Source organism: Dermochelys coriacea, chromosome 10 (genome assembly GCF_009764565.3).
Source record: "Dermochelys coriacea isolate rDerCor1 chromosome 10, rDerCor1.pri.v4, whole genome shotgun sequence".
NCBI classification, from domain to species: Eukaryota; Metazoa; Chordata; order Testudines; family Dermochelyidae; genus Dermochelys; species Dermochelys coriacea.
Window position 1 is genome coordinate 10,253,358 of NC_050077.1, and position 13,511 is coordinate 10,266,868.

The 13,511-nt window shown below is 44.4% G+C and overlaps 1 protein-coding gene across 2 annotated transcripts in view; it reads right to left on the bottom strand.

Moving 5' to 3' along the window:
- SDK1 (sidekick cell adhesion molecule 1) overlaps positions 1-13,511 on the bottom strand; it is a 684,215-nt gene that overhangs the window by 65,865 nt on the left and 604,839 nt on the right. For both annotated transcript variants that reach the window (XM_043493256.1, XM_038420360.2), the window contains one exon: positions 11,870-11,971. In XM_043493256.1, the coding sequence (XP_043349191.1) occupies positions 11,870-11,971 (102 nt within the window). The remainder of the gene's footprint in view (positions 1-11,869; positions 11,972-13,511) is intronic.

The following is a 13,511-nucleotide window of genomic DNA, read 5'->3' on the forward strand; positions in this document are numbered from 1 at the left end:
TGTTTTCATTAATCTCTCTTTATTGTAGTGGAATCACTATTCTTTCTTAAATCAACTTTCTTTTGTTTTATTGCTCACAAGTCCTGTGTGTGATACAGGAGTGATGATTTACAGTAAAACCAGTAAACTGCAGACACTGTTCCTTTGGGAGCAGAGGATCTGGGATTTCTGTAAGGACCCAGTGTCAGGAGCTGGATATCACAGGGGAATGATCTAAGGGGAGTCAGGGACATAGAATCATAGGACTGGAAGGGACCTCGAGAGGTCATCTAGTCCAGTCCCCTGCACTCATGGCAAGACTAGGTATTATGTAGACCATTCCTGACAGGTGTTTGTCTAACCTGGTCTTAAAAATCTTAACCTGCAAGGCAAAGACAGGCATAGGGTGGTGGTGTTAGGGAGCAAACACCCAGCTATCACAGGCAAGACTCCCTCTTGCTAGAGTCAGGGGCTAACAAGATGACATATAGCCTGGGGTACCCCAAAGGCGACACCTGGGAGGGTCACTAGGTTCACATGCCCCTCTCCAGATGCCTGGTGGGGGTGTGCACAGTCAGCAGGGAACCACAACAGCGAAAGGAGCAGAACGTTGCGCCACCAACAGCTCCTCCAGTACCGCCCTCTCCCTGCCCGCAGCCCTTCCACGCAGCTGCATCTCCTAGAGTCGGTACAGCCCAGCCAGAGGACAGGGCTGGGGAGGTACCGGTACTGCTGTGCCGGAGGAGCTGCTGGTGTGGGACCACTGCTCCCAGGAGCCAGCGCCCTGTGTTGACAGCTCCTCTGGCACGGCTGTGCTGGTACCGCCCCAAGCTACCAGTCCTGTCCTCTGGCAGGGCTGTACAGGCCCCAGGAAACGCAGCTACATGGAAGGGCTGGGGGAAGTACAGCCATGCCGGAGGAGCTGTCGGTGCAGGGCTGCCTTCTTTTAGCCTGACATTGGTATCCGGCGCAGTGGGAGGACAGAGCTCCTCACTCTCGTAATGTGGGATGAGGAGGGGACAAGGATGGCGCAGGGTCCTGGGCTGGGGGCAGGGAGGAGTCATGAGTGTGTGTGGGGTCATATGGTAGGTCACTTGGGGAGGCTTTTGCTGGTGTCCCCCTTTGTGTCCCTCCCATGAGTCGCCCATGCCAAGAACTGCTACACCCTTCCCCATCACCCACCATGGGCTGCGTCAATACAGACTCATTTCCTGCCACCTTAGGAATAAAGGGCCAAACCAGAGTCTCAAATCTGATGCTATTAACAGAGTATTGGGCTGTCCACATGCACCTTTTGGTTCATAGATTGGAGAAAGAGTAATGACTTTTCGTCTTGAACAGACCAAATGAATGCATTATTCAGTGGCATTGAGCGCTATACAGTTATTTGTTCTTTGTTCTCACATACAAACGTGGTATGTCCTCTAGCAATAACGGGGTGACTAGCCACTTTTGCGGCTTTGGAAAGCATAGTTATGGTTTGGATCTGAAGTCCTTTATGTTTAACATAATGGTAATGTACAGTATCTTCTAACAGCATTTCTCCATTTAAGCCAAAGAAGAAAACTTGAGTTTGCAAGACATTGGGTCTGATGAGCAGAGGAAGCTTGCCAAAGTAAGTTTTGCAGGATCTGGTGCCAGGTGCTTGGAGGTGCCCACAGAAAGTGTGGTTTGACAATGTGACTGACTGGACGGGATGTGGTATGGCATGCCTCTCAGAACTGTGTGAAGACGGTGAAACGTGGAGGAAGATTGCTGGCCAATGGTTCTTGTGTTGTGGGTTCTATTCGCAGGGGCGGTGGTGAGGGTTATAGCCAACCCCAAATTTGCCTTAGCTCCCCCGCCATCCTGTAGCAGCTGCTGCTCTCCAGCCACCCAGCTCTGAAGGCAGAGCAGAGAGAGCACTGGAGCAGCAGCAGAGAAGTAAGCCTGGGCAGGGATGCCTGAAAGCAGCCCCTGGCCTATGACCATGCCCGCCAGGGCACGCCATCCGGGGCAGGTGAAGGGTCTAGGGCTCTCTACAGTTATTGTTCCCTGGACCTCAGTAAGAGTCGCCTCGGCAGGGGGGACCCAGCTCTGGGGCTGGCAGAGCCCTCAGGGTCTGGGGAGCAGCAACTCTAGAGAGCCCTGGAGCCCGAGGGCTCTGCCAGCCCCAGAGCTGGGTCCCCCTTGCCGAGGCGACTCTTACTGGCTGCGAGCACTGTCCACACTGCCTGGCTTCAGCTTCTGCCCTCTGATGGGGTTATGGGGCAGGACCTCAGGGAGGGGAGGGGGAAAGGAGGAGCAGGGGCTGGAGCCCATGGAGAAGGGCAGGCATTGTGGTGAGGGGGGCTAAGCTCCCACACTGGAAGAAGCTGGTACTGCCCCGACTATTCATTGTGACGTGACCGTATGGTATTTTGCACTATAAGAGAATGTATGTACATATTTAAGCCAGAAAGACTACTTAGTCTGCATGGGAACTCCATCCTCACAACAAATGAAGCTACTCCTCACCTTGACCGTGTTGGCCCCTCAAATCGTTAAGGCTGCAGCTGAGTTCTATTTCATTCTATGTAGGTTCTTATGCCCCCCTCATTACCATAGTATCTGAGCACCTTCCAGTAGCAAGTTCAGCTGTCTAACATCTGTCAGTTATTGTTTGTTCTCTCCTCTTCTCCCCAGAGGGAGAAGCACATGCAGTGAAGTGTACTGGTTTGGTTGTGTGTGTGTGTGTGTGTGTGTGTGTGTGTGTGTGGGCAGGAGGTGGATTTTTTTTTAAATATATCTATACCTGTTGCTATGTGTTTATATTAGCAAATGCCAGGTGAAAGGAAAGTGGTGAGGTTTGTGATGGTCTTCAGTTCTTGAGAGAGTTCCCATTAAAAGCCTGATTTTACACACACCATCCAACACTCAAATTTCAAAACCCACAAAAATGTCAAAACTTTGTTAGATACTAAAAATCATGGACTGAATAGAGAGACTGGATTTATGACATATTACAACAATCTGTAACCCTCTGACAACCTCACACACCCACAGCTGCTTCTCCCTCCCTCCCTTTCTTCCTTATGACTAGAGGGGTGTTAACAGGCCATTTCACCTTGAATGGTCCCTTGAAACACGTGTTAACCACTGATGCTAAACAATCTGTTCCACCTTGTATCTAACAGCCACACTCCCAGACCCCAAATCTCCCCACTGTATTTTCCAACGAATGCATCCGATGAAGTGAGCTGTAGCTCACGAAAGTTTATGCTCAAATAAATTTGTTAGTCTCTAAGGTGCCACAAGTACTCCTTTTCTTTTCGCAAATACAGCCTAACACGGCTGCTACTCTGAAAACTCCCAGACCTGAAGAAGAGCTCTGTGTAGCTTGAAAGCTTGTCTCTCTCACCAACAGAAGTTAGTCCAATAAAAGATATTACCTCACCCATCTTGTCTCTCTAATATCCTAGGACCAATGAGGCTACAACACTACATAAAAAACAACAACATATCAGTCTCAAAATTAGCAGGGAAAATCAGGAAGTAAGGTAGACTCTCTCCAAAATTAGAAGTGAATCAGACAAGAGGTCACAATTTTGGCTCATTTAGGGTTCAGGAGCCAAATCTAGTTCATTTGAGGCTGCAGGATTGCAATGAGGCTAATGTGACTGGAGGAGTTTGGGGTCCAAATGGGGAAAGACTAAGCCCTGCATTTTCTGGGTGTTGGAGTTTTTTCACTGTAACATTCTTGCACTCAGTGGAAGCTAGCTTTTCATAGCTTGAATATTTGTTCTTGCTATGGCCATATAATTTCAGTCGGTTGCTAATTCACATTTTCATGAGGAAAATCAAGGTCTTTTTACTTTCAATCCCTGATAAATGGCTGAGAATGCCTTCAGTTCAGTGCCTGACAATGTCCGGGATGCTGAAATCTGAAAGCAAAAACAACAACATTCCCCTATGCCTAGGTTCACAGCAGTCACACGGGAGGAAAAGTGAGATGGCAGGATCATAGGGAGTTAAGGTGTGCAAGAGAAACATCACAATACCTTGCTCACTTATCCTAGGATGAGTTTATGCAAGCAGAGCAGGAGGGGAAAGTGAGAGGAAACAAAAGCTGTTTGCAAGGTTAACCCTTGAGCCAACCATAGTCCAACTCTAAAGCCTATCCAGGCTTGAATATGAATTATAAACCAAAGGCGGAGGTGGTTTTGTCACAGCCCCAACCTTATCTATGCAATATATGGCCCATTTTATTTTAATAGTGCTTGTTCATGGGTTTTTTTTTAAGGGAAATTAATTTCTTTGCTTTCATTGAGTGAGTCTTGCTAATTTTCTCATTAAGGCCGTGTATCCACCAGCACATTTCCTATCATTTTTATTACTGTATTACTGTAGGACATAGGGACCATAGTCATGGACCAGGACCCCACCATTGTAGGCCCTGGACAAATATAGAACAAAGAGACCTAGTTCAGATGCAGCTTTACTGGGCACTAATAGTTTCACCACAGCATCCTCTGTCCCTGTACTTAGTTCCTATCAAGGTTATACAACACAACAGTATTAATGCTATCAACTGCTTTACACTAGTACTCCCACCATTGCTTACATTGGTGGTAGTGCAGTGATGGTAGTTTTTCTGAAACATGCTAGTGTAGCTACAGTCTATGTCTTCAGCTGGTCATTGCTGAGAGCTGCCAGGGGACTGTCAGGTTTGTAAGAGGTAAGTTAATCGTCCAGGCAAGAGTTGCATGGCAAAGTATGGTACAATGGGACATAAATAAATGATAACAGGGGAAAAGATGGTAGGCTCTGTTGATCAAAAAACGTTTATCTCTTTAGCTCGGACACTAACATCTTTCCTGGATCGCAAAATGATAGAAGGTGGCAATTAAGCCAGAGCTAAACAAGAAACTGCTGCACTGTATAAAGCATTGTGTTGTACCGAGGGCTGTGTTTGACTGATATTAACAGCTTAATGAACTGTTAATGAGGTGTTCAGTCAGCTGCTTTTACTTGCAGCATGAAAATAAAGCAAATGATTTCAGTAAGCCTCTGCATTCTTGATGGGGAATTAAATATGTCAGATAAAAATATCAAAACTATGTCTCAATCTTGACATTATTTTTCAATGCATTGTTTTAAAATTCCTTTTTCTATATGGTAGAATAATGTGCTCTGACAGCAGTATGACTCCTGGTTCCTTCCTTTTTATCTTGACAATGGATTGAAGTCCCCAGCAACCTGCAGGGATATCTTTTTGACACATTTACATTAGGACACTTCTTCCAGGGACTTGCACTGGCCTGGTTAGATTCTCCCTTTCTATTATAACATCTACAGAGCTGAAGTTACTCAGTTTGGATGTTTAATAAATAAACTTCTTTGATCTCCTACAAAAAGTGTGAGATCCTACAATTACCTCTAACAGAGTAGCTTGGATGGGTGACGGAAGGAGGAGATAGAGATAAGCCTTGTCTAGATTGGTACAATTCATATCCATAATTTGCCATCAATGCAACTCCAGTGCAGTGGTGAAAACTCTAACGTAGGCAAGGCTCAGGTGTTTTCATCAACCTTCCAGGGTCCAAAGAGATGCTGTGCACTATCCACACCAGTTTTACCACAAGTGAGACTGCATCGATAGTGAATTATAGGTCTCATTTGGGCTTAGTGCAGGCAAACCCAGAGTGATGCCCATGTATAGAATGAGACTATGGAAGCATAAAACATTTCACAGAAGCTGACAGATTCACCAGAGAAATGCTGGTACAAGGCAATACCTGTAAAGTCTGGCTGATCACACACCCAGAGGGCCATGCCATTTAGATATAAGATATAAGCCATTATTTTATTGGCTTCTTGTAAGGCACAAGAGGTTGGAGAAAGGTATGCGACTGGAAACCCCAGTCAAGATAGAACACTCTCCCTCCCCTCCATTTTCTCTTTCCATCTTCCTGTGTTTTTCCTTTCTTGTTTTGCTTCTCTTTCACTCCATTCTTTCAAGCAGCAATGTCAGGGAAACTAGCTAGCAATCCTTAACTCTGAACCCCAGTACAGTGCTTCAGAGACCAGACTGTTCGTCAGTTTCATAGACGCATTGCTGCTGTTGCTAGGCCCCTATGCAAAGCAGAATGGCATAGCACAGGCAGGTAAACTAGGCAGCAAGGTGGAAGGAGTCAGCCGAAACCTCTCCCTACTCAAGAAGCTGAGGGAAGGATTTAACATCTCTGCTGGAGAACAGCACCCCACACTGTGTAATGGCAATGTCCCAGTACCACTGTCCACCATGAAGGCTCTGCAGCCCCTTCAGATTTAAACAGAAAATCAACATTTTACATACTCCTTATTCCCCGCACCTCACCCAAAGAAGCCTTTTACTCACAGTCAGAAGATAACTGTTAAAATTAAAATACTTCCTACATTTCAAAAGTTTGGTACTTCTACATGCCAAGAGGGATCAGCCCGCTGCCAGTACAAGATATTATAGTGCAGATTTATTTAGGCAGTGTGGGTGCTAAAGCAAGCTGCTCTTTGTTTAAAGCTTGACCAAAATGAAACCGGTTCCCCACCCTGATCTCTTTAACAGAATTAAAAATGGCAGCTAGGCTGACAAACTGCACCCTACATTTTAAACTGATGCAATTTGAAATGGCAAAGATATGTAACCTCCCTCAAATGGTTTAGAGCGGAAATGTCCAACTAACTCTTACAGCATCGCTGGCAGCACTATAATTCCAATCTGCAGACACACAGTCATTCACATACTTAACTGCAACCAGGGGCACTGGAACAATCTGTAGAGTAGGGGGTGCTAAGAGCCATTGACAAAAACTGTAAACCCTGTATATGATGGAAACCACTTCAAGCCAGGGGGTGCTGAGGCGCCCTCAGCCCTCTATTTCCAGCACCTATGGCTGCAACACACATGTCCCACACAGATAGAGGGAAAGCAGCTAAGAGTGCCAAGTTAGAGTGACTGAAGTTGTCAGCTGTAATGTGTTGAAGTGTTGGTTTTCCCCGGACCTCTCTCCAGAGGCATCATTTCAACTACACTCTGGAAAGGGAACAAAAGAAAGCCCTTTCTCTGTAAGGGCTGGGAAGTTTGAGATGGGGGGTGGGGGAAGATTCCCTCTCCTCTCCCTCAAAGTAATTGCGGGTGTGGGGAAATGGTGCCAAATTGGCCATTCTGGAAGGACATTTGAAAGTAATGGAGAGGGCTTACATCAGGGAATGAAAACAGCCAATGAGGATAAGTCCTTGCACCCACATCCTCCTCCCATAGCAAAACAAGAATCAAAGGCAGAAAGCACCCTGTTGGTAGCAACTCACCGCATTGAACCGATGTCTAGAATTTAGCCTTCATCCCCCAAAATGCTGTTACCTGCTCCTCCTTCCTGAGCACAGTACATTCTCCCACCTAGATATTCAGGCCCCCCTCCCCCCACTGCACCTTGTGTTCCCCTAAGTCTCGATCTCCTATTCATGTCCTTGGCACTCCCCAGCCTCTTTCTATTCCTTGCCTGTCTGTACCAGTCTAGAGGCATCCCAGAAGAATCTGAATGCTTTTCCTGCTGTAATTGAGAGGAACAAAGCTTTCTGGGGTGCATTATTATCCTGTGCTTCAGATGCAGGTAGACTGGGGTATGAAAAATAAACAAGTTCACGAGCTCTAGGGACATTTGTGGTGCTGCAGGCAGGGAGGCAGAGGAAAATAATTACTTGCAACAGTGGGAAAAGATATTTGCTTTGGATTCTGTAAGCTTTGTACTGTGGGGGCAAATTCAAGTCAGGAGGTGGTGGAGGGGAAGAAATGGTCCTATTATTGTCCAGACTGCAACTTTCATTAGACAAAGTGAAAGCAAGACAGGTACTTTCCCAAAAGCTGATGTTAGCAGCCAAGGTAGCATTTCAATACAGGACTCCCGGGAAGGGGGTCTGCATCTCCCAGTCCTTGGCTGCGTCTTTTTGCTTCCTGTGCCGAGTCTGCAGTCAGAGCTCATTATTCAAAAAATTAAAAAGAAAAAAAATCAGATGCATCAGCTCCCGTGAAGGTCGTCAATGTCACCATCAGTTATAATGACATGCGTCACTTTCCCCTTCCCCTTCCCACAAGTGCCTTCGTCCCCTGTTTAAAGGAAAGTATTTCTTGGCATATTTCACCCTTTCCATGACTTCCTCCCCACAAACATACACCTCCAGCAGCAGCTGCTAGAAAAAATTAAGAATTCCATTATATTTCATCCAGGGCAGCTCTGCTGGATGAGAGGAAGCACCAGTGTGTGCATGCTTGTTAGCAAAGGAGTTGTACTGCTGCTTTCTATTTTATTCACCTCCCTAAATTAGGGAAAACATGACTACCCTAAATCTGTGATTTCTATTCAAGTATTATGCAGATATTGGAACTCCAGATCCCACCCCACAAGCAGATAACAACAACAAGCCAATGCTCCTGGCATAGCAGCAGCTGTAAAGGAATCTTTATTTCATTCGAGCAGACCACCATCTCTGGTAGCATCTCTGTATTTAGGACTAGGATTAACATCAGTACCTAGGCTCTCACTGAACAGTCACTGGCTTTCCGACAAAGCTGGAACCCTGACAGCTGAACTGTTAAATGAATTAACAAGGAGAGAAGGGGGCTTGCCAAAGGGGCTGTGACTCCCTTTCTAATTTCTGTAAGTAGCAGTTTTCCACTTTTCTGTCATTTGTGAGGAGCTGCACACAGTTTACTAATGAGCAGGGCAGAGCTGTGGCTGGATCTAAAAGGCAACATTAGACCATTACAAGCATCTTCTAGTCCACTGAGAAGAGGAATCTGCTGGTCTGTGTGCTTGTCCCCTAGGAAAAAGCTGCTTGCATCTACCCCACGATTTCACTGCTCAAGTCAGAAGACAGAGTATCACCATTACTGCCCAGTCTTGTCAACAAGCATGTGGCACTCACAAATATTGTCATCTTCTTTCTTGCCCTGACTGCCAAGTGCATCACAATGGGTACCCAATGGCTAGGACCCTTGCCTGTGAGGAGATGGATATTGGGTAAGGTTGATTAGTAGTGATGGTGTAGGATTCTGGAGGGGAGGTGATTCCTTCTTGTCTTGTTATAGTTGTGTTGTTACTGGGTTATTTGATTTGATCTGGGGTAACCCACAGATCTCTTCATCTATTAGGGCATTTAAAAAAAAATTGTCCGAGTACTGAAAAGCAGCATTATTGTAATACATAAAATCCAAACAAATAGGAATAATTCAAATCTAACGGAGAGGAAAGGGGCAGATCTTCAGGTAATCCTCCTGTGCAGAAAGTTGGTTCCACCATATATAGAGGATAGAGATTAAAGATAACCCCTTAATGCAGACTGTTTGAACTGCACATCAATGAGTGTGTAGTAGTAATTTGGTGCTGACTGTGCTCCATGCTGCACTAGATATAAAGATGAAAACAATGTCAGAAGATCTTAACTTTCTGAGAATAGTGGATTCTAAATTTAGAAATGACATATTCCCCCCAAATATATACCTTGCATCTCTGTCTCTCTATGGCACCTTCCTTCTAGAAGAGTGGTATAAACTACAAAAGGACTCACTTTACTCACCACATACTACAACCTGTGGGATTGAATGCAGCAGCCATTTAACAGCACTCATCAATAGACTAGCTAGGGTATGCTGAACTGGTGTTGGTCTCCTTTTGTCTATGTGTGTGCCACTGGTGATGGTATGATAATCTATATCTTTCAGTGGATTAGTGAGCTCCCATTCCCAGTATTGGCAACCCTCACTTTTTATTGTGTGATATTTTTAAAATGGGTCTCCAGAGCCAAAACCAAATCAAAGACCCATCTCTTCCAACCTATCCTGAAGGACGACCCATCATGCTCACAGATCTTGGGAGACAGGCCAGTCCTTGCTTACAGACAGCCCTCCAACCTGAAGCAAATACTCACCAGCAACCACACAACAAAAACTCTAACCCAGAAACCTATCCTTGCAACAAAGCCCGTTGCCAACTCTGTCCACATATCTATTCAGGGGACACCATCACATTTAGGGCCTAATCACATCAGCCACACTATCAGAGGATCGTTCACCTGCACATCTACCAATGTGATATATGCCATCATGTGCCAGCAATGCCCCTCTGCAATGTACATTGGTCAAACTGGACAGTCTCTACGTAAAAGAATAAATGGACACAAATCAGATGTCAAGAATTATAACATTCAAAAACCAGTCAGAGAACACTTCAATCTTTCTGGTCACTCGATTACAGACCTAAAAGTCGCAATTCTTCAACAAAAAATAACTTCAAAAACAGACTCCAATGAGAGACTGCTGAATTGGAATTAATTTGCAAACTGGACCCCATTATATTAGGCTTGAATAAAGACTGGGAGTGGATGTGTCATTACACAAAGTAAAACTATTTCCCCTTGTTTATTTCCCCCCATACTGTTCCTCACATGTTCTTGTCAACTGCTGGAAATGGCCCACCTATTGTTTCATGTTCTCTGTGTATATAAAATCTCCCCACTGTATTTTCCACTGCATGCATCTGATGAAGTGAGCTGTAGCTCACGAAAGCTTATGCTCAAATAAATTTGTTAGTCTGTAAGGTGCCACAAGTACTCCTTTTCTTTTTGTGGCTACAGACTAACACAGCTACTACTCTGAAATATCTCAATTATGTAAGTATCTCCAGCTGTAATTGGAGAGCAGGGCTGCTTCTAATTAATTGATGAAGTTTTATATAACAGTGAACATTACAACTATGTCTGAAATAAAAAAGATTAAACAGAGTTAATAATTTCTTTTTCTTAGTTCACAGAAATCTAGTATTTAATGTAGCAATAAAAAGCCATCTCTAGAGTTCAAACTCAAACCTTTAAATCTTAGATTTAAGAAAAAGAGCAAAAGTGAAATCAAATTGGTTCATATAGCTGATTGGGCAAGAGACCAAGTGGTGGTGGATTCCCATCTTACCTGAGACTCTAATGGGAGAAGTTGCTATGCGAATGGTACGGAAGTGCTAGCTGAGGAAGCTTACAGCTTCTCCAGTCCTATCTTCTCCCAGCAAAATTTACTGTGCGGGACAGGGTCCCTGTTTCATGAAGCATTCAAATAGTAAGCATCTGGTTATGAGCATTGTGATGACTTATGCCTCTAGACTCTCAGCCCTTTAGGACAGGGACTGTACCTTGATCTGCAAGTTATACTTTGTAAAGTGCAGTGCATATTTCTGTACTAGATCCATGCTAAGTAATGCAAAGTTGCATGGCAAGACAGATATCTAGGTGCTGAGGGAGGGTTTGCAGCTGGTTAAATTAGAAGCAGAGGTAAAGAGTATTCATTGTGTTGTGGGTGACTGGGAACTTCAGCTCCAGAGCTACCAATAAGCTGGAGACAATTCCCTCCATGGATTCAACGTATCAAGATTTATTTGTGGGGTGCATGTACAGAAAACATTGCCATGCAAAAGGGCTGTAAGAAAAGGGTCTACTTCCAATGTTTCTCTTGTTTTCTGACGCCTCTTCCTTTCCCTTATAGTTTTCCTAATCTCCACTTTTTACTTCTTTAAATTGAGTCACCTTTTCCTCACACTTCCTGTTTCCCTTTCCCAGCTAATTTGGTACAGATGTTAATCTTTTGGAAATTGCTAAAACAGTTGTTCTCCTCTTTCTCCAAGAGGTATTTTCCTTCTTTATTCTGGGTATTCTAGATGTGTTGGCTTCTGAACAGCAAACGACTATCGCACTCCAGTCCCAACCTCTGCTAGCAGGAGGTGCTGTGGAAAATTGTGTAGGAATCATAGCTATCCGGGGAATCTCTCAAATTCCCCAGTTCCTGTCTCAACTACCTTGAAAGTGTGAAAAAACTCAGGTGCCATTTAAATCAATTAATTTTCCATTTGCTTACCTGCTTCACCAACAAACACTTCCACAGGTGTGCTGGTAGGGCTCTCCCCAATGATGTTATATGCTGTTATTACAACTTCATATCTCTTGTATTTCTTCAGCTCTGGAAATTTAAATCAGCGGATTAAAAAAATGGGCACTTTTAACATCCCACTTAATACTTTCTCATCTCTTTATACCCAGAATTCTGTCTCTCACTCGATACAGTGCTAGAATATTAGAAACAGTAAGTTACTGAAAAGTTAGTATTTCCCTGGCTATAGCCATATCTAATTCACACATCATCATTGTACTTCCAGAATTATGAAAGACACAATATCTGCCCCAAGAAAGGACCTGACTTTCCTATTGCTTCCTCATTTTGCTGCTTCCATAAAAGGGATAATACTTGGTGGGTGACTAGAGGGAGGAAACATTGCTGGGCTATTCCACAGCTGCCATTACTCAGGGGGAAGCATGTGCATGGAATGGACTCTGCACTGTGCTCCAAAAGTTCAAAAGACTCATCCTCATGTCTGCCGGTGGGAGATTTCATAGCTGCAGGTCTTCCCCCAACCTCAAAGAGTTTCACCTTGGGAACAGTCAACAGCAGCATCATTACTGTTTGCTGCTGCTGAAGCGGGGTGCAGAGGGAGGCTCATGGATGGAATTTGTAGTCCTATTCAAAGGGCTGCACAGAATTCTTTTTCTTGCAGCAATCACAGTTTGAACATTGAAATCTCTTTCCAAGATCAACTTCTTCTATGCTCCATTTGGCCACTTGGCCACTGGGCAACAATTTCTTACCCGACCCTAGGAAATACACTAACAGCTGTGGAAAGAGTGAGAGCAGGGAGAAAAGAACCTAGCAAAACCCATGGCATTAGGGTAATTAATAAACAAGGGAAAGACAAGAGGCAGAATAGAATCATGGAAATACCCTCACAGAGGGCTGGCTGCCGCCGCCCAGAGTTCCAGGATTTGCATCTGAAAATGAAATAACAGACTTTACAGTTAATATTTATCACCTAAAAGGGTCACCTAAAAGACAGATCAATAGTATAATAAAATTGTACTTTAATCAGCACTGAGTTTATTCACACAGGTGTGTTTGTGAATATGGGTCTGAATTTTTCCCCTTGTCAATACCTTTTCTCTGTCATCTATGAATCACACTACACCCCAGCTCTGTGGCTCATGGCAGGCCAATAGTTCTGTAAAGGTTCAATGCATCTGATCACCGGGGTCCTTCTAATTTCAGCTTCACAGAAGTACTTACAAGTGTTCTGCCCACATATCTGAGTCAGAGTCCAGCATCTCTGACTTGTTTCAGATACACAGGAGATGATTTTTTGATACATCGCTAAGGCTTTGCCAGCCTATAAATAAAACATTGATATACCGTAGGAAACAGCCATCTTGATAGGAATTGCAGCACTTGTTAGCTCACAAAGAGGAACTTTTAATGCTGCTGTTGTTAAAAAATCACGAGAAGGGTTTCAATGCCAGGAAAACAGAACATATGCGAGTTCAGGCATCCGAATGCTTTTGGGGCTGGGGCTTCACTTCTTTCCCCCCCCAACAATCTGTAACTTAAAAGCCTGGGGCCAAACCTGCCTAGTGAACCATCCTCACCAGAAAGCAACTTGCCTTTTAACTCCGTC